At 48.8% G+C, this 18,372-nt stretch overlaps 1 protein-coding gene across 2 annotated transcripts in view; it reads left to right on the top strand.

Moving 5' to 3' along the window:
- WDFY4 (WDFY family member 4) overlaps window positions 1–18,372 on the top strand; it is a 280,347-nt gene that overhangs the window by 126,876 nt on the left and 135,099 nt on the right. For both annotated transcript variants that reach the window (XM_067710249.1, XM_067710248.1), the window contains 8 exons: window positions 2,489–2,653; window positions 5,336–5,539; window positions 6,257–6,371; window positions 7,631–7,788; window positions 10,862–11,100; window positions 12,972–13,090; window positions 14,610–14,795; window positions 15,525–15,661. In XM_067710249.1, the coding sequence (XP_067566350.1) occupies window positions 2,489–2,653; window positions 5,336–5,539; window positions 6,257–6,371; window positions 7,631–7,788; window positions 10,862–11,100; window positions 12,972–13,090; window positions 14,610–14,795; window positions 15,525–15,661 (1,323 nt within the window). The remainder of the gene's footprint in view (window positions 1–2,488; window positions 2,654–5,335; window positions 5,540–6,256; window positions 6,372–7,630; window positions 7,789–10,861; window positions 11,101–12,971; window positions 13,091–14,609; window positions 14,796–15,524; window positions 15,662–18,372) is intronic.

The raw sequence follows: 18,372 nt of genomic DNA, 5'->3' as shown, positions 1-18,372 counted from the left end.
AATTATTATTAAAATAAAAAAATTAAAAAGTAATTTAAAAAAAGCACAGCAACCAAACCAATAAAGAAATCCACCAAGGATAACAAGCAATAAAAACTATACTAAGATAAACATAAAAATCAGTAACTAGTCTGTCACATACAGCAAACCCCAAGTCTACAGTTGCTCCCAAAGTCCACCTCCTCATTTGGGGGTGATTCATTGTCTATTCAGGTATTCCACAGATGCAGGGTACATCAAGTTGATTGTGGAGATTTAATCTGCTGCTCCTGAGGCTGCTGGGAGAGATTCCCCTTTCTCTTCTTTGCTCGCACAGCTCCTGGGGTTCAGCTTTGGATTTGGCCCTGCCTCTGCGTGTAGGTCGCCTGAGGGCGTCTGTTCTTTGCCCAGACAGGAGGGGGTTAAAGGAGCAGCTGATTAGGGGGCTCTGGCTCACTCAGGCTGGGGGGAGGGAGGGGTACGGAATGCAGGGTGAGCCTGCGGTGGCACAGGCCAGAGTGACATTGCAACAGCCCGAGGTGCGGTGTGTGTTCTCCCACGGAAGTTGTCCCTGGATCACAGGACCCTGGCAGTGGCGGGCTGCACAGGCTTCCGGGAGGAGAGGTGTGGAGCGTGACCTGTGCTCACACACAGGCTTCTTGGTAGCGGCAGCAGCAGCCTTAGCGTCTCATGCCCTTCTCTGGGGTCCGCGCTGTTAGCCACGACTTGCTCCTGTCTCTAGAGCTCGTTTAGATGGAGCTCTGAATCCCCTCTCCTCGCGCGCCCCGAAACAATGGTCTCTGGATTCTTAGGCAGTTCCAGACTTTATCCCAGACTCCCTCCCGGCTAGCTGTGGCACACTAGCCCCCTTCAGGCTGTGTTCACACAGCCAACCCCAGTCCTCTCCCTGGGATCTGACCTCTGAAGCCGAAGCCGAAGCCTCAGCTCCCAGCTCCCACCCACCCCAGCGGGTGAGCACACAAGCCTCTCAGGCTGGCGAGTGCTGGTCAGCACCAACCCTCCATGCGGGAATGTCTCTGCTTTGCCCTCTGCACCCCTGTTGCTGCGCTCTCTGTGACTCCGAAGCTTCCCCTCCGCCCACTCCCCGTTTCCACCAGTGAAGGGGCTCCTAGTGTGTGGAAGCTTTTCCTCCTTCACAGCTCCCTCCCAGAGGTGCAGGTCCCCTCCTGCGCCTGTTCTTTTGCCTCTGTTTTTTCTTTTATCTTTTGTCCTACCCAGGTGCGTGGGGAGTTTCTTGCCTTTTGGGAGGTCTGAGGTGCAGGTGACTTCAGAGGAGGTTTCCTCTGCCTGCCTGCTCAGCTCATACCAAACCCTCACAGGATCTCGGAGATGAGATTTTACCCCTCTCTCTAGTTGTCCCATACGTATTGCCTTTCTTTCTTCACTTAGGTTTGAGTTTTCTAGAATGAGGCTTGGTTCCAGACATTTGGTACCTATTTGGTAAACAGGACATGCGAACTCATGCACACAGGGCCAGGACTTGAGGCAGGCTGGTTGGGAAATGGGGAAGCCGCGGTGGGAGGGGCTGGGGATGAGGAACTGGCAAGAGGAAGACCCGACGTCCACCTGTAACGTCCACAGGAGTAGAGGCTGAGGGTCATTCAGTCTAGTTGTTGGCGTGGCTACGTAGGGACTGACCCTGATATTAAGGTTGCTCAATTTTCAAGTTCCAGGCTGTCCATCCAGGACAGAGAAGGACCTCAGGCAGCAGCTGGACACACAGAGGCTAGAGCTAGTGTCCAGAAAGAGTGACTGGCCACAGCTGGTTAAGGGAGCTGGGCTCCAGCAGGGCGCCGGTGCGCAGCCACGATGGAGGCTCAGCCATGTGGCCAAGACCAGGTTATGGTTTGAGGCAAACGGGTGCCTGGGTCCCCTCAGGGTACTGGGTATCACTTCAGTGCAACATGATCTATTCCAGAGCCCTGGCTGGTGGGGAAGGGGCTCCTCAAGCCCTGCAGCCTTGGACAGGGTTTGTCCAGGCTCTGTAACTGGGAGCATTAGCACTGAGCTGGGGAAGGCTGGCGTCAACCCTAATTGGCAAGTTCCTTGAGCACAGAGGCCATGTCACACCTCATAGAGGCAGTATGGGGAAGGCAGTCAGACGTTATAACCAGGTTGCCTGGGTTCAACTCCTGGCTCTGCCCCTTATCTGCTGGTTGAACGTTAACATACTGCTTAACCTCTCTGTGTCTTTGTCTTCCCATCTGTAAAATAGGGGTAAATATAAAACGTGCCTCAGAGGATTGTTGTGAGGCGAGAAGAGGAATTTGTGTGAAGCCCTTAGAGCAAGCCTGCGCATATTAAACCCTTCCTCAATTGATGACCAGTGTCCTGTTCTAATCCACAGTTTTAGGTGTCTTGCAGTAAGGTGTCTTGTTGAGAGTCTCAGAAAGGAGGTCATCTCCCTAGATTTCAAATCTTCTGGTTCCTGTGCAGCCCCAAGTCATGCTCCCATGCACCGCCTCTCATGAAGTGTGTCCCTGATCAGCCCTCGACAGGTTCTGGAGACAGCGCCTGGGAACAGACATTCCCAGCCAGCGTGCTGCAGTTCCTTGGCCTCGTGCACAGCACCTACCCCCAGGATCCGGCCTGGCGGGCCCCAGAGTTCCTCCAGACCTTGGCTGCAGTCACCTTCCCCCTGGGAACCCATCAGGTAGGACATGCCTCCGCCCTACCCCGGTGAGAGCAGGGGCGAGTGTCATCACCCTTCAAGGGCAAAGGACAGAATTCCTCCCCACCCCTCCCCAAATTAAAATACATTTAAGGCAACTTTGCTGAAACCTTGAGTAAACAACTCGGGTAATTTTCCTTCTCTTTATGAGATGATGCTTCAGGTCATTTTTGGCTCTGAGAGTCAATAAGTTTTTGATTCGTCAGGAATCTCAGTAATGAGAAATTTGATGGTAGGTCAAGTCCAATTTTATATGGAATACCCACACATTGATGATCATATGAAACAGCAGATTCCACCCCAGGAAACCTGCGGCCGGTGCCCCAGCCAGGGGAGGGGTGGAACCGTCACAGTGTCCCATCTTCTTTGCAGCACACTTGTTCTGTTTGCAGGCCACGGCATCTTTCAATCAGAGGGTTTGCCAAGGCCCAGCTGGAAGCGCAGGGGGACCAACTGGGTCTTGAGGACAAAGTGTGGGTGCGGGGGTAGAGAGGGCGCTACAGGAAGAGATGTGAGTGAGCTTGAGAGCAAGAGCCAGTCCCAGCCGATCAGGGGACTCAGTGGGCTAAGAGCATCCGAGAGGAGCGGGCGAGGACAGGCGTGAAGGCAGGTGCAGGAGGAGGAAGAGCAGGAATCTGAATAGGAGGTGAGACCCAGCCAGGGAGAGTGAATTAGCGACGCCTGTCTACAAATCAGTAACTGTAGCCAAAGGAACACGCTAGGCATGTTGGTAAGTAGAGGGTCTGGAAGCCATGCGAAGCACAGCGAGGTCAGGTAATATTTGCTCTGTAATTATTTGCTGAATGACCAAGTGAATGAAACTGCTCTTCTAGCTGTTCTTCTCTAGAAGTGTATTCATGGTGCCAGCCTCCATCTCCTGAGCACCTACAACAGTCCTGAGCCTGGGGCTTCACATCCCCTAACATGCCCCGACGCAGGAGGTGTTAAAGGGGGAGGGGAGATTCAGGGAGGTGAAGCGGCACAGACTGGGTTCTTCCCGGTTTAGTGGGACGATGAGACCCATCTCACAAAAGGGTTGAGGAGATGAAACATGACACAGCTTATGTGATTAATAAGTGACAGAACCAAGATTTACACCTCAGTCTCTCACCCCAAAGCCCATGTCCTTTCCATCAGTCAGTTTAAAATAACATTAAATGACCTAATAGAATTTGAGTATTTAGTTTTAATAAAAAGACAAAATGTAAAGAGTAGAAGATTTGCAAAAAGATAAAATAGTTTGATGGGTTAATATCAACTAAAGCAACATACTAGAAAAGTAAGTCAAAAAAGATGCAATAAGGAGCAAAGGAAGGCACTGTGAGCAGCGCTGAAGGGGGTGGGGAATGGGACCCCCGCCCAGAAGCCAGGCAGGCAGCCCTACAGACGGCCTCTCACCACTCCCCGCACCTGGAGTGGGCTGGGCCCTGGAGTCAACGGCCTGAACTTCCCAGCCCAGATCCCCACCTCAGCCCCTCGCCCACAGGCCAGGCTCGCCATCTGCTAAGTCAGGGTTCCAGCCGGCTGCCCACCAGCAGCCACAAAGCACACTCTGACCCAGGGCTCTGCCTCCCCACGCTCAATAGTTCCTGCCTGAGGGAGGGCCTGGCCCAAAGTCACCTCCCAGCCTACTGTGGATGAGACAGGCCCCAGTTCCAGAGCTCTTATCCCCATAGCTCCTTGCCTTGTTTCAGCTCCAAGTCGGCTCCAAAAGGCCTTTGTTGCACAGAACACATGACAGACTTTCTGCATGCAGAACGCTGGTGGCCAGAAGGGTTTTGATTTGCTATGATTTTATATGGCATCTTTCCAGTCAAGGCCGCGTGGCGCTAATTAATGCAGTCATCACCTCCCTAGGTGCTGTTAAGTTCATTTTATGGCTTAATTAAGAATTGCTGCGTTAATTTTATGAATGAGCCAAGGGAGAAACCAACAGATAAACTTGCATGAAAAGTTCATGGGCCAGGAGTCAGGCATCCCTGGCCGCATGTCCTTGGGTGTGTCATTTGGCCTCCCAGCATCTCCATGTCTTCCAGGATGTATCTGGGCTAATGACCCCCATCTCATTTATCTCCCAATATTTTTATAAATGTAAAACTGAGAAAGTGAAGGCCAAGGCACTTCAGGGACTTGGACGCCAGGACTGGCTGAAGTCCTACTTCTCTTTCCACCTGAGGGTCCTATCTGTCAACATCAGCAGAGCCTGACAGGCAGTAAAGGTGAGGGCCCCACAGGAAGGTGGGAACCAGCTATCTTGACTGTACAGGGCCAGGCATCGCTACATGCACTGTTTCTCACTGCATCCTCACACATCTTTGTGTGTTCCTTTCCAGCATTACTATTTGACCGATGGGGCGCTGTGGCACTGAGGAGGGAAGTGCCTTGCACGGGATACATCCTGGGCTTCCTCGCCAGGCACTGCAGGTCTCTCTTGCTCTGTGCCCAGCTTCTGTCCACCACTCCCACCCATCTGGAGTTCGGAGGCCACAGCAGGCCACCTTTGAGCCCTGGGACTCTGGGCGAGCTGCCTACCTCCTCGGGGCCTCAATTTCCTTACATGTTGATGGGTTTGATGAGAATCCCCCCGTGCACACCTCAGAGGTGGATGTGAGGGTGCCTTGAGGCAGGGTAGGCCGCTCATGCTGGGGTTCTCTTGTCTTTGAGGGGGCCGTGACGGAGGCTACCCAGGACACCAGCAGTCCTGAGGCCGAGCCTGAAGGCACCAGCACTGAGGAGGGGCTGCAGGCTCCTGCGGAGTCACATCCCACCCGGAAGCAGCTGAGGGAATTCATGCAGCTACTCTTGAGGGAGCTCTTGCTTGGGGCTCCCAACCCCAAGCAGTGGCTGCCGCTGGAGGTGCTCCTGGAGGTGGGTGTCATTGGGCTCCGTGCTGTGGGAGGGCATGGGCACTGGGAGGACATGGGCACCATGAGGGCAGGGTGTGCCCAGGGAGACCTGAGGGCTGATCTCTTGAGAGAGCTCATCCAGGCCTGTCCATGCCAGTTGGCTGGTGGTCAGGAACCTCTCCTGGCACTGCAGTGATTGGTGGGAGGACATCCTCCGGAAACCACAGGCCCCGGCAGAGCAGGGAGCTCACCAAGCAGCAAGTCAATAGATGAATGAGGGCAGGTCTTAGCCAGGTTTCTAGAAGCAGAGCCTGAGACAGGGATTTTGTGGAAGTACTTTTTGGGGGGGCGGTGCTCTCAGGAAAGCAGAGAAGGGATGCAGAGGAGAACAGGGGAGAACCTAGCCAGGAAGTGGTCTCAGAAGTAGCCTGGATCAGAGCAGTAGTGTGCTGTCTGCATCCCAGAGTTGGCCCCGCCTTAAGGCACCTGACAGGTGGTCATTGGCTGTGGACCCCCCACCCCTTGCCTCCTTGCCCTAGGAAGTAGGCATTGTTTCCCGGTTGAGGCAGTTTGGTCAGCAGAGGACAGTGCCCCAGAGAAGGGGCAGTTGTGAGCTGTTGGCAGCCCAAACTCCCAGCACTGGCAGTATTAGCATATGGGCCAGGCAGAGGGACCTGGTGGGCACTGAGTGAACATCGTGGCCATGTGGCTGCTGTCTTAATCCAGGGTTTACTTCCAGGCTTCTCCAGACAATGCCACCGGCCAACAGAAGCGAGACTTTCAATCTGAGGTCTTGCTTTCCACCATGGAAATATTTCACATGATGAGTGGAGGTCAGGCACCAATGCTTAGAGGTGAGTGGGGGTGGATGACTTGCTCCTCCTGTTCATGACATAAAGCTGCTGACAGCTGAGCAGGACAGCCACAATCCTGCCAGCCACCGACCCCAGGACTCTAGAGGAAGTCTAGGCTGCAGGACTGTAGGGCGCTTTAGGAACCACAGGAAGATGCCCTCCACCTGTTCTTGTTGTTCACAACAAGAGCTCAGTGACCTTGCTCGGAGACCCCAGGGATGGCATACTTACTACTTTCCACGTCACCCCTGCCATTGTTGGGTCAGTCAGAGATGGAAAGTCCTGTTCTCTGAGCCAAAATCAATTCACCTCTAGCTTCAGTAGAATTTTCTTCCTATGAGGGGAGTCAAGATGTCAACATGAATTTAACATTCTTCTGCTCACCTATGCCTGGGCACAGCAAATGTTTCTTAAATGAATGAACCCGGGTGAAGACGCTGCCATTGCCCCTAAGAAGTTCAAACTGAAACTTCATTCAGAACATTTGGTTCCGAGGCAGCTGTACCTTCCCGACAAGATTAAACAAAAGTTCTTTCTGTGGTTCTTGAGTCATGGAATCCTTAGTGATACAGCTCGTCTTCTGGACTCCTCTTGCCCCACAGTGCAGAAGCCCTGGCTTTTGGTTTTCTGGGGTATCTGAAGTGTGGTAGGGTAGTGGAGTGATGAAAAGCGTGAGCTTGGTAGCCCATTTCTGAGCATGGCTCTGTCACTGGACGGTGGTATTACTCCGGGCAGGTGCCTGACCCTGTGAGTGAGGAGGATAATCGTGGCTAACTTAGAGGGTTGCTTTAAAGATTAACTGAGATCGTTGCATCCATGTCTGAGCACAATGCCTGCTGTGTTGGTGAGCACAGGTAGATGACCTGACCTTACAGCTTCATCCTCTGCCCAAATAACAGCAGGGCCTTGGGTCACCATGACAGCCTTCCCATTACCGTATGCCTTAAATTCTCACCCACTCTTCTTCCAAATGGCCACTGGAAGAAATGCTGCTCTGTACTTGCCTTCTCCCCATTTGGTTTATATCACTGATTGTGCAGGATTGATTTACTTTGAATAAATGTGTGTTCATTGGGCACCTATTGTATATAAGACCCCATTTTTGGAGCAACAGAGTACACACAGGGTTACAGTGGGCTGTACAGAGGTGAGTAAGACGTGGTTGGTTACCAAGAGGGGCTTGGAGATTGCTGTGGAGAGAAGGAAGTTTAGACTGATGATTTCTCAGCCTTGGTCTGTGACCCTCCCCCAACCCGCAGGCAGTAGAGAGCCTCAGCCAAATGCAGAAGCTGCTGCTGCTCCTTCACTTGCCAGCATCTCCCACTTCATCCAGAAGCTGGTGGAGAAGCTGTACAGTGGAATGTTCTCAGCAGACCCCAGGCACATCCTTCTCTTCATCACGGAGCACATAATGCTGGTAAGAACCTCAGGTTGGCCGTGGTGGTAAGGCTTCTGCCGACCCACCAGGTATCTGTGTGACACTGCTGGCTGCTGTCCACTTGGTTCATATTGACCTGCTGTCCTTCCTGGAAATAGAATCTGAGATGGGTGGGAGGAAGGAGGAGGACCGTTACCGCCCAGGTTAATACCTAGTAGATGTTGAGCGCCCTGCAGTGTTCTCACCTTGGGCCACCTGAGACCCATCTCGGTGATTAGGGGCCGCAGCCTCCTGCACAGGCGCCTCCTAAACTCTGCACACCCCGCTTTGGGTTTTTACTGTGAATGTTGGTTTAATCTTAATTATTGTTATTCCTCATCAACAAAGGGTGAAAAAGGTCTTTATCTCCAAAAGTTCTATTTCATTTTCTTCTATAAAATCCACCTCCATTTGTCATATTTGGGCCTTCCTGAATTTGAAGAAAGAGTCTATTTTTACCTGGTCCTGTTTTTCTTGCATGTGCTTTCCCTCTCTCTCTCTCTCTTTCTCCATCTACATACATACCTATGCATGCCAGTGCATGCCTGTAGATACACCTAGATGTAAGTATATGTGTGCACGTGTGTACACATTCTTCATTGTATATGTGTACACACGCATACGCAAAGACTCAAACAATCTCAAAATTCTAGAGTTGAACCCTTTTTTTGGTCCTTCTCATTTCATTCTGGAAACCTTTCCTGACAAGTGGCCATTCACTGTTTCCTTGAACCATCCTTGTGTGAGGAGCTCTCTATGGTACAAGGGGGTTCCAGTCACCAGGACACCTGTGATTGTTGGGAAGCACTTTCTCTTACCAAGCGGAAATCTGTCTCCAGCAGCTCCTGACTGCAGCTCTCGGTGCATTCTCTGTGGCAGAATCCAGGAGAGCCCCTCTCCTTCCTCTTCATGCCTCGTAGAGACAATGACATCAGTGCCCCCAGCACCCTTCTGTCTGTGGAGTCCCCTGCAGACCCCAGGACTGGGCCTTGGCACAGTTCCTAGAGTGATAGTCAGTCTGGCTGATGCACAGTTCTAGGCACCCTGAAAAGAATGTATTCAGAGGTTTCTTCAAGAATAACTCCTAGGGCTTTCCTGGTGGTGCAGTGGTTGAGAGTCCGCCTGCCGATGCAGGGGACACAGGTTCGTGCCCCGGTCCAGGAAGATCCCACATGCCGCGGAGTGGCTGGGCCCGTGAACCATGGCTGCTAGGCCTGCACGTCCAGAGCCTGTGCTCCGCAACGGGAGAGGCCACAACAGTGAGAGGCCCGTGTATCGCAAAAAAAAAAAAAAAAGAATAACTCCTAGAAGGGAGAAATATCCCTTGTCAGCTCTGAGGGGAGTAAAATCAGATTGTTGGGAGGTCATGTTGAAAATGAGAGTAGCCACTGAGCTCCTGTCTTAGCGAGTTTGGGCTGCTATTACAGAGTACCATAGACTGGGTGACTTAGCAGCAAACATTTACTTCTCGGGGTTCTAGAGGCTAGGAAGTCCAAGATCAAGGTGCCAGCAGATCTGTTGTCCAGTGAGGCTCTCTTTCTGGTTTTAGAGAGGGTCATCTTTTCATTGTACCCTCAACATGATGGAGAGAGTGAGGTAGCAAGCTCTCACTTATCTCTTCCTATAAGGGCACTAATCCCACCATGAGGGCTCCATCCCCATGAGCTAATTACCTCCAAGAGACCCCATCTCCAAATATATCACACTGGGGGGCTAGGGTTTCAACATATGAATTTTGGGGTGATGACACTAACATTCAATCTATAGCAGCTCCCCAATGGTCTAAGCAAATACCCAGAGCTAATATCAAAGAGCTGGTGCCTCCTGGGGCTGATGTGTCTTCAGCAGGGTGCCAGGCTCAAGAACTCTCACTGCCCACATCTACCATTCTTCTCTCCTGCTCACTGCCTGTGACTCACACACCTCTTAACCTCAGTTTGAAAGATGTGACCCATCTGTAGAGTAGGAGAGGATGATGATAAAAACATGAGCCCTAAATTCCAGCAGATTTAAATAAAACTTAATTAGTATAAACACTTGCATTACCTATGAGATTTGAAGAGAGCAATCTATAAGTAACAAATGAACTTTCTAATAGACTGAAACATTCTGCACATAATTTTTGTTCTATGGATTCTTTTCAATGAAGCCAAACAGATGGATGGCTTCAGTGTTAAGGCCACAAATCAGGACCTTCTGCCTTCCTTCCCCCTCTAAATCTCTCATGAACTAAAATCCATTTGATGCACATCTCCTTTAGAAGATATAGTGGTTAAGAGCATGGCTCAAGTGTCTGGTGTGGGTTTGACTCTTGTTGACCACCTACCTCTCCTACCTCTCAGACTCTCAGCCTTCTTATCCCTAAGGTGGGATAATCTTAGTGTCTACTTCACGATGTTGTTATGATGTTTAAATGAGGCAATATATGTAAACATACGCACACAAATGCAAAAATGCTTAGCATGATAACTGGAATATTGTAACAATCTATACCTGATAACTAGTATTAATAACATTTTTTAAAACTAGACCCTATTAATAGCATGTTCTTATATACTGAATGTCAATGTCAGTATTTCAGAAATCTGTGGTCCCATGTCTACTTTACATAATATGACTGTGGTAAACGATTAATTTTTTAACACCAATTTTTGGTAAATTTAAACGTTTGAATTCCCTTTATTGATCATCCACTTAAATAGAAGCTCCAAGGTTGAGGAAGGTAGTCCTTTTTGATTTTAGAAATGCAGAAAAGGGGCTTCCCTGGTGGCGCAGTGGTTGAGTCTGCTTGCCGATGCAGGGGACATGGGTTCGTGCCCTGGTCTGGGAAGATCCCACATGCTGCGGAGCGGCTGGGCTTGTGAGCCATGGCTGCTGAGCCTGCGCGTCCAGAGCCTGTGCTCCGCAATTGGAGAGGCCGCAATAGTGAGAGGCCCGTGTACCGCAAAAAAAAAAAAAAAAGAAATGCAGAAAAGAATCTGGGATTGTATCATTTTCACAGTTAACTGGGTTGGTATCTAAATTTCAAAGTGTTCACAAGTATGTGTCTGTGTGTGTTTATTTTATGACACAGGTCATCGAGAACGCCTCTTCTCAGAGAGACGCTGTCATCGGTGCTCTATACAGCAGTTTAAATAAAGTCATTCTTTATTGCCTCTCCAAGCCCCAGCAGTCCCTCTCCGAATGCCTCAGCCTTCTCAACATCCTGGGATTTCTTCAGGAACACTGGGACATTATCTTTGCCACCTATAATTCTAACGCCAGCTTCCTCATGTGTCTCATGCATTGTCTTCTGCTGCTCAACGCAAGAAGGTTAGAGCTGCCCACTTGTCTCCTTGCTTGCCAGTGGTCAATGCAGGAAAGAAAGCTTTAGAGGACACTTGATTGAAGTCGATCAGTTATAGATGATACAATCCTTTTGTTTATCTGGTTGTCCAAATTATGTGCAATATTTGATAATACGGTAAGTAGTCCTCAAACCTGTCCATGTGACTGAGCAGCTAGGAGCATCATGAGATAATAATTTACCATATTTCCATAATTCTCAGGCTGTAAGATACTTCATTGATTTAATTTGGGTGGGGAGGGGCAGGCAGAAAACTCCAACATTAAATACATACATTGATTTCATGATGCAGCCAGGTTTCAGAAATACTCACTTTTGATAAATGAAATCTTAGAATGGGAAAATATATAATAAATTAAATCATGCAAGCCAGGAATAATTTTGCTTGCAGGAAAAAAAAAAAAAAACCAAAAAACCACACATACACAGACATACACAATTTGTGATATAAAATGACATCCATAAGCATCCTTGTATAAGAAATACTAGCACAAATACGTTAAATTACTAAATTAAGCTATTTAAATCCCTTTCCTGAAGTTCAAAGTTTGAACTTAGATTTTTCTGTGTATGTGCACTTTCTCTCTCCCTCTGTGTGGTAGTAGGTATATATCATACCTCATGTGTGCCTTGGCATTATACTGCCTAAGAATATTATCTCTTATTAATAGAACCATGTTGAGGAAGAGAGGACTGTGAGATATTACACTTTACTCTTGTCCTTTTCTCAGTTGTGTTTATCCCAGTACAAATTTGATTATTTGAAAAAAAAAAAACCCAAATCCTGTCGCGTTGACTGTTGAATGTTACAAGCCATGAGTTGACTTGTCTAAAAACACTTTGGGAAGCACTGGAAAACACTCCTAGCCCAGAGGAGGTATTTGCCTTTTTATTTGTTTGAAATAAAATAATCCATTTTCAGTGTATGGATTAAATTGGGGAAGTGCTTCTGTCTTTTCTGTATCTCAAGAATTAGGCCCTATCCGTACTGGAGGCATGGGTAAGAGGAGCAGAATGCCAGCTGACTTGTGTGCTTGAAGTTCTGCCCTCCTCAAATCCCTCTGGATAGCAAAGCGGGCTCCAAAGTCCAAAGGGACTTTATTCTAGAAATTTCAAGAATGGACATCCTTATATGCTGGTTATTTTTTCATTTCCTTGTTTGTCATTTTTGGTTCAATCCACAAACTTGTACTGAGTGTCTGTTCTGCTTGGTTGGGTGAGGGGCCCAGAGAAGAGGGTACTTGGACATGAACACGGCCAGGAGTTCTGGAGCACATGGTCCATGGGGAACTTAATATGTAAACCACTTCGCCCACTTCAGACCAGCTGTATGATGTGCAGGGTTCCAGCAGAGTATTAATGCGGGGCTCTTATTCAAAAATTACTAAGAATTTCAAGATGGTGACAGCAGAGCCCAAACGTGGGACCCTTCTGAGTTCGGACCATACACAGCTGCACAGGTCACAGGCCCATGAAGCTGGCCCCGGCCCCATTCCATGAGGGATGAGGTTAGCGCCAAGCAAAGGCAGAGTTTAATGCAAAAAGAAATGACCAGTTCTCATGATGTATAAACCAGGACAGGTTGAGGAGGTCTGTTTGGGAGCATAGATTGGATTTAATAAGACAGGGACAAAGAGAAGGTATTTTTCTTTTTTTCTAGAATGCTTTTGTATAATCCTGTCATGGAAGTTGTCATAGGTGTTTGCTTTAACTTGATTAGACAAGTTTTTTTTATATTGATGTGTGCTGAGTTTGCAAGATTATTATTTGTAATAAAGAACAATGGAATGATCCCAAAGAAACTGGAGTTCATAGTGAACAATATCTTGTCTACTAGTTACCCAGAAGGATTTGGATTGGAACCCAAGCATAGAATGACTCCTTATCATCAAGTCTTTCTTTCTCCAAATGAAGAAGTGAGAGAAAAAAGAGAAGACTTCCCAAGCTTGAGCAATGGTACATTTTATTTGTCGTTTATTTTGGGGGGAGTAGAAGATAGCGGTAACTGCTAGGGTTGCATTCTTCAGTTTTTTTCTTCCTAAGATAAGGAAGCAAATATTACTAAGATTCTTAAAAGACAGAAGACGTCCTAGGAAATCCTAGAACAATGTAGTAATACAGCAAGGTAACCTGATAGAGAATAAAATTGGAATGATCTTTGTATACAAGAAATAGAATGGATGGGTGTATGGATGGACGGATGGATAGATGAGGAGGGAGCTCTGTGAGACTTGGTGAGGCTAAGACCTTGTGTACTAAAATACCAGAGAACCTCACTATACGTTGATTTCACTTCTCAGCTGGTCTCTTGACTTTTCCTTTGGACCGCTAGATGTGGAAACTGGTGGCCATATCACTCAGTTCAAGCCATTACCTATCTGTGTCTCAGCTTTCTTCTCTAGAAAATGGGAATGGCGTAAAGAAGCTCGTTACTTTATGAGATTTCTGGCTTAATGGAGTTTATTCTTGGATTCGATAATGTCAAAGCAAGTTAAAAGGATGGCGGTTTGCGGAAAAAAAGAAAAGGCGACCAGATCCATGTGTCTGAGAGATTTCTCCCTCTTGATGCAGGAAGCCTCAGCAGACCTTCCACCACTTTAGTTTGCCAACTGTGCCACTTAATCTTGTGATAGCTTGTGATGCCAGGTGGTAGGCACAAGGATCCTTATTTTCTGGTCAGATAGGTGCCCAAAGCCAGTGCTCAAAAATCTTGTGTGTTTAGAGTTTACTGTCTTGCAGTGTTAATTACAACGTGAACATTTGCGTTTGGGGATTTAACTAGTAGAGTGGACTGAGCAATGTCCATCCCCCTAGAGTGAGAAAAACAAACTGTAGAGGCTGGTACCAAAGGGCAGACCCAGTGACCCAAGATCAGAGGGAAGTTAGGCACAATTCAGGGGATTATGTTTATGGGGTATAGCAGGTAGAACTGGCTTGGTAAATTCGTCTGTCTCTGCAAATCCAGGGCATTGAGGTGGGTAGGTAGTTGGAAGCATGATTCAGTGCGAGGAGAGAGGACTGGCTTGGTTCCTGGGCCCCTGGGCACAGTCTTGGGTTCAGTGTCTGTTCCCCTGAGGGGCCAACATAAAAGTCAAGGTTGGAAGGAGCTGTTTTGGGGAGAACTGTTTTGTTACCTAGAGCTTGCACAACGTATCTCTCTGTTTGGTATCTAACAGAGTTGGGGTGGGAGAAAGAGGCTCACTGAGCCCATCAATCATGTTTCCCAGCTCTGTACATGTGAAGCAGGCAGGATTTGGTGGTAGAGGTCGGGGAGAGGCCAGCTCACAAGGATGTTGGTAGCATCGTTATCAGTCCTGCATCTCTACATACTGACTGCTGTCTGGCTGGAGCTTGCAAAGCTGGGGTGATGTTCAAGAATGATGCACATAAAAGCAACCATGATACGCCATCTCCTGGCTGTCTCTGGGAGAAGCACTGAGGCTGTCCTGATTGTGTGATGTACTCTCTCCATTAGTCCAGCACAACATCCAAAAGACTGTGCAGGCTCTCTGGCAGCAGCTCGTGGCACAGAGACGGCAGGAGCTGGAGGATAACTTCAAGATTGATCTTTCTGTGAAACCTGGAGAGAGTGAAGTGAAGATTGAGGAGGTCACCCCACTCTGGGAAGAGACGATGCTCAAGGCCTGGCAGCATTACCTAGGTCTCTGTCCACTTGGCTTCAGGGAGTGGAACTTCTGAGTCTCATAGAACCAGGCTCCCCCAGGGTTTCACTCAGGGCCCAAAGCCTTTTACACCAGACCTTCTGTCTCATCCCTCTGGTGGGTGGGATTTATATCGCTGAAGCCTCATGAATCTTTGCTCACAAAGAATGAACGCTGCTTTGCATCTTGGTGAAAGGAAGGCCAGAGGTGCCAACCAAGCAGCAGATGCTAGTCATCTCTCAGAGGGAAGGGCCACCATGTCAGAGCTCTGGCCTGGGCTCTGGAACTCAGGGTGCTAGGTCCTGCCCTGATATTCACCTGCCAGGTTTGAAACCTTGCGCCAAGTCATGCAGTGACCTGGAGCCTCAGGTTCTTCATGTTCCAAGTAAAACTCTTCATCCCAAAGATGTTAACCTCCCTTGCATTCTACCAGTGACTCAGCATTTTTACTCTGTTAGCCAATGCAGCTGTAGGAATAATGGTTAAGTTTCTTTTTAAAGAGGTCATCACTCTCAAGTTACGGCTCATATATTGTTTTAAGTCTTTCAGCATCACGAAGTTCACAGTAATTCAAACCTGTAGCCTGGGCTGTTTTCCTTACTGGAGGCAGACACACTGGGCTTGTGGCCCCCGGCTTGCCCTTTGAAAGCCAAGCCAGCTGTAGAAATAGTGTGTGTTTGTTTCCTTCTTAACTTCACCTCTGACGGTCTTTGCCTCTCTGTCGCCAGCATCTGAAAAGAAGTCACTGGCCAGTCGCTCAAGTGTCGGACACCACAGCAAAGTCCCTTCGTGGAGTGGAAGCTTGTCCTCAGCCATGAGGCTGATGCCCGGGCGGCAGACCAAGAACCCTGAGTGCAAAGCAGAGGTGAGCCCAGACCCCTTTTCCTTAGAGAACATCAGGCATTCGCTTCAAACCCCCATGGATCATGTCCTCTCTCTCTGTTGTCACTGGATGTGATCTAACTCCATGTTCTTCTGAGCATTTAGGGGTAATGCATGTGGCTTCCCAGTTGAGGCTACATCTGTGGGAGTCAGGTCTTAGGTTAGCTTTAACCAGAAGCGAATATAGGCTCCACCTGAGTGCCAAGAGCAGCTGTTCCTTTTGTCATTAAAACCCAAACCAACCCTTGTTCCCATTCTCTTTCTGAGTCAGGTGTACTCAGCCGTAACCCACAGCTCAGCAGGAGCTGGGTGTGTGGGCACAACAAAGGGGGACAGAAGTGTTGGTGCCGTTGTTGGGAGACGTGGTGGTGGATCCTCTTGGCCATGTGGGGTTGAGCTGTTAGGGTTTTCTAGTCCATGTCTCTAAAGCTGCATATCAAACCATCCTAAAAGTCGGTGACACTGACAATGATGTTTTCGTGATTGTGGATGCCGTGGTGAGGAATCTGGAGCACAGCCGGGGTCGGGGTGTCTCTGTTCCCTGATGTGTGGGGCCTCGGCTGGGATCATTGGAAAGCTCACTTACTCACACGCCTGGGGGTTGCTGCTGGCTCTAGTCTGAGACCTTAGCTGGGGATGTTGGCGGGAACATCTACACGTGGCTTTTCCATGTGTCTTGAGCTTCCTTACAACCTGGTGGCTGGGTTTTAAGGGATAAATTTCCATAGGGAGGGAGAAGGAGAGAGAGAAAAATGGAGAGAGAGAGAGAGAGAGAAGGAGAGAGAGGTGGAGGCCACATTGCCTTGCATGACCCAGCTTTGGAAACCATGCAGCATCACCTCCGCTGCAGTCCTTTCTGGTCTAGAAAGGCACAGAGTTCTGCCCAGGTTCAGGGGGAGGGCAGTAGACGCTACGTCCTGGTAGGGAAGTGACAAGGTTCTTCAAGAGCCCATAGTACTGGAAATATTGCTGAGGCTCTCCTTGGAAAATACAGTCTTGCATATAGTCTAATGATAGGGTCACCGACTTACTTTCAGAGGCAGAAGGTGGTCATTCAATAGGCATGGCCTTAGGCCCAAGAGACCTTGGTTTGTGATTCACTTAACACCCCTGAGTCTTTATTTCCTGACTTGCACAATGGGACAAATAACTGTGGGAAACTGTGGGAAGGGATTCCCCAGGGAGCGGGGTAGCTGGTTGACAGACACATTACACAATTCGAACTCTGCCCATGTAACTTCGGAGATTGAGGTTAACTCCAAATCCCATGTGCTCAGAATCTGGGCCCTGCTGTCACCATAGGTCTGTTGTCCACTGTGGTCAGTGTCTGATGGGGAGAAGGGAGGATACTGGGAGAAGAGAGGAGTGAAGGGCTGCCTGTACGTGCCCAGACTGCCAGGAGAAGGGAGCTTTCTTCTTTCCAGGGTTCAGGAGCAACAGGCTTTAGGACAAATGGAGAAAGAACCTGAAGATAGAATGAAAGACAGGAAATGAAACTGACTAGGCTGGCCGGCCCCCTGGTGTTCAGAGCTGAGAGCAGGCTGTGTCTTCAGTGCACCGGCTTGGGGAAGACACTACTCATTGAATTTGTCCACAGAGTTACTGGCTGACTGAGTGAATAACTGAGATCTCGGGCCAGCGACATCACACAGCTATTATTAGTCCCATTTTATAGATGTGAAATAGAATCTGAAAGAAAAAGTCAAGGTCTTTGAAGCCAGGAAGTGGCAGAGTGGAGACAGGGTCTTCATTCATAGTCTCTGCACTTCTGAGCACACCCTTAGGCAACTCCAAAGCCTCTGGAAGCCTCAGTTCCTGAGTTTACAGCTGGGAATGTACTCTGTTTACGCTAGACTATGTGGAAGCACTTGGAAAGTGCAAGTGCTTTACAAAATTCCAATATAGCTCTCTCTGCCAAGGGCAAGACAAGACCATCTCACACTTGGTACAGTTGCACCCAGCACTGGAAGCAGGAGCATCCCCACTTGTGCCCAAGCACTTGCTCCTGACCAACGCCATTTGTGGCAGGAGGGGTCCAGCGCCTCTTCCCTGGAGCATCTACTCCTTGACCAGGTTAGCATTGTCCCCAGGAGGTCAGGTCAGTCTGGCTGGGCAGCTGTGGAAGGGACAGCTGAGACGCTGGGCATGGCCATGCATTTTATGGGAACCCCTGTGGCTGTTGATGCTGTGTCTTGCCAGTGGCACCCCCCACCCCCTGCCAGGTCACTGTCACTGGCACAGTTCAGTGCCTCCGAGTCCTGGGGAGATTTGTTGAGAAACAGCCCATCTGAAAGAAGCTTGAGTAAACAGCAATGTTTGGGGCCATGTAGGTTTACAAATGGCTTATAACAGTTTGCCCTTGGCTCATGTTGAGAGATCTGGAAGAAGGAATACTTGAAGTTGCCTGTCTTTGGTGAAGGCGAGCTGCTGAAGATGTTGTCTTCTACATCAGTTGAGGTCTCATCCATCCACCCATTTATTCATTCATTCAACAAATTTTAAAGTGCTTATTCTGTACCCTGCTGTGAGTACTGAGGTTACAGAAGAGGGAAAAACTGACATATTTTCTGCTTTCATGGAGACTGCATTCTAGGAGGTGAAGATAGACAATAAAAAGATAAATACATTTGTAAATGTTGAGGTGCTAATTGCAGTAAGGAAAAGTGGAGCAGGATAAGTGGGAGAGGGTGATGA

This window comes from Pseudorca crassidens, chromosome 16, assembly GCF_039906515.1.
Source record: "Pseudorca crassidens isolate mPseCra1 chromosome 16, mPseCra1.hap1, whole genome shotgun sequence".
Lineage (NCBI taxonomy): Eukaryota > Metazoa > Chordata > Mammalia > Artiodactyla > Delphinidae > Pseudorca > Pseudorca crassidens.
This window is presented reverse-complemented; position numbering and strand designations above follow the sequence as displayed.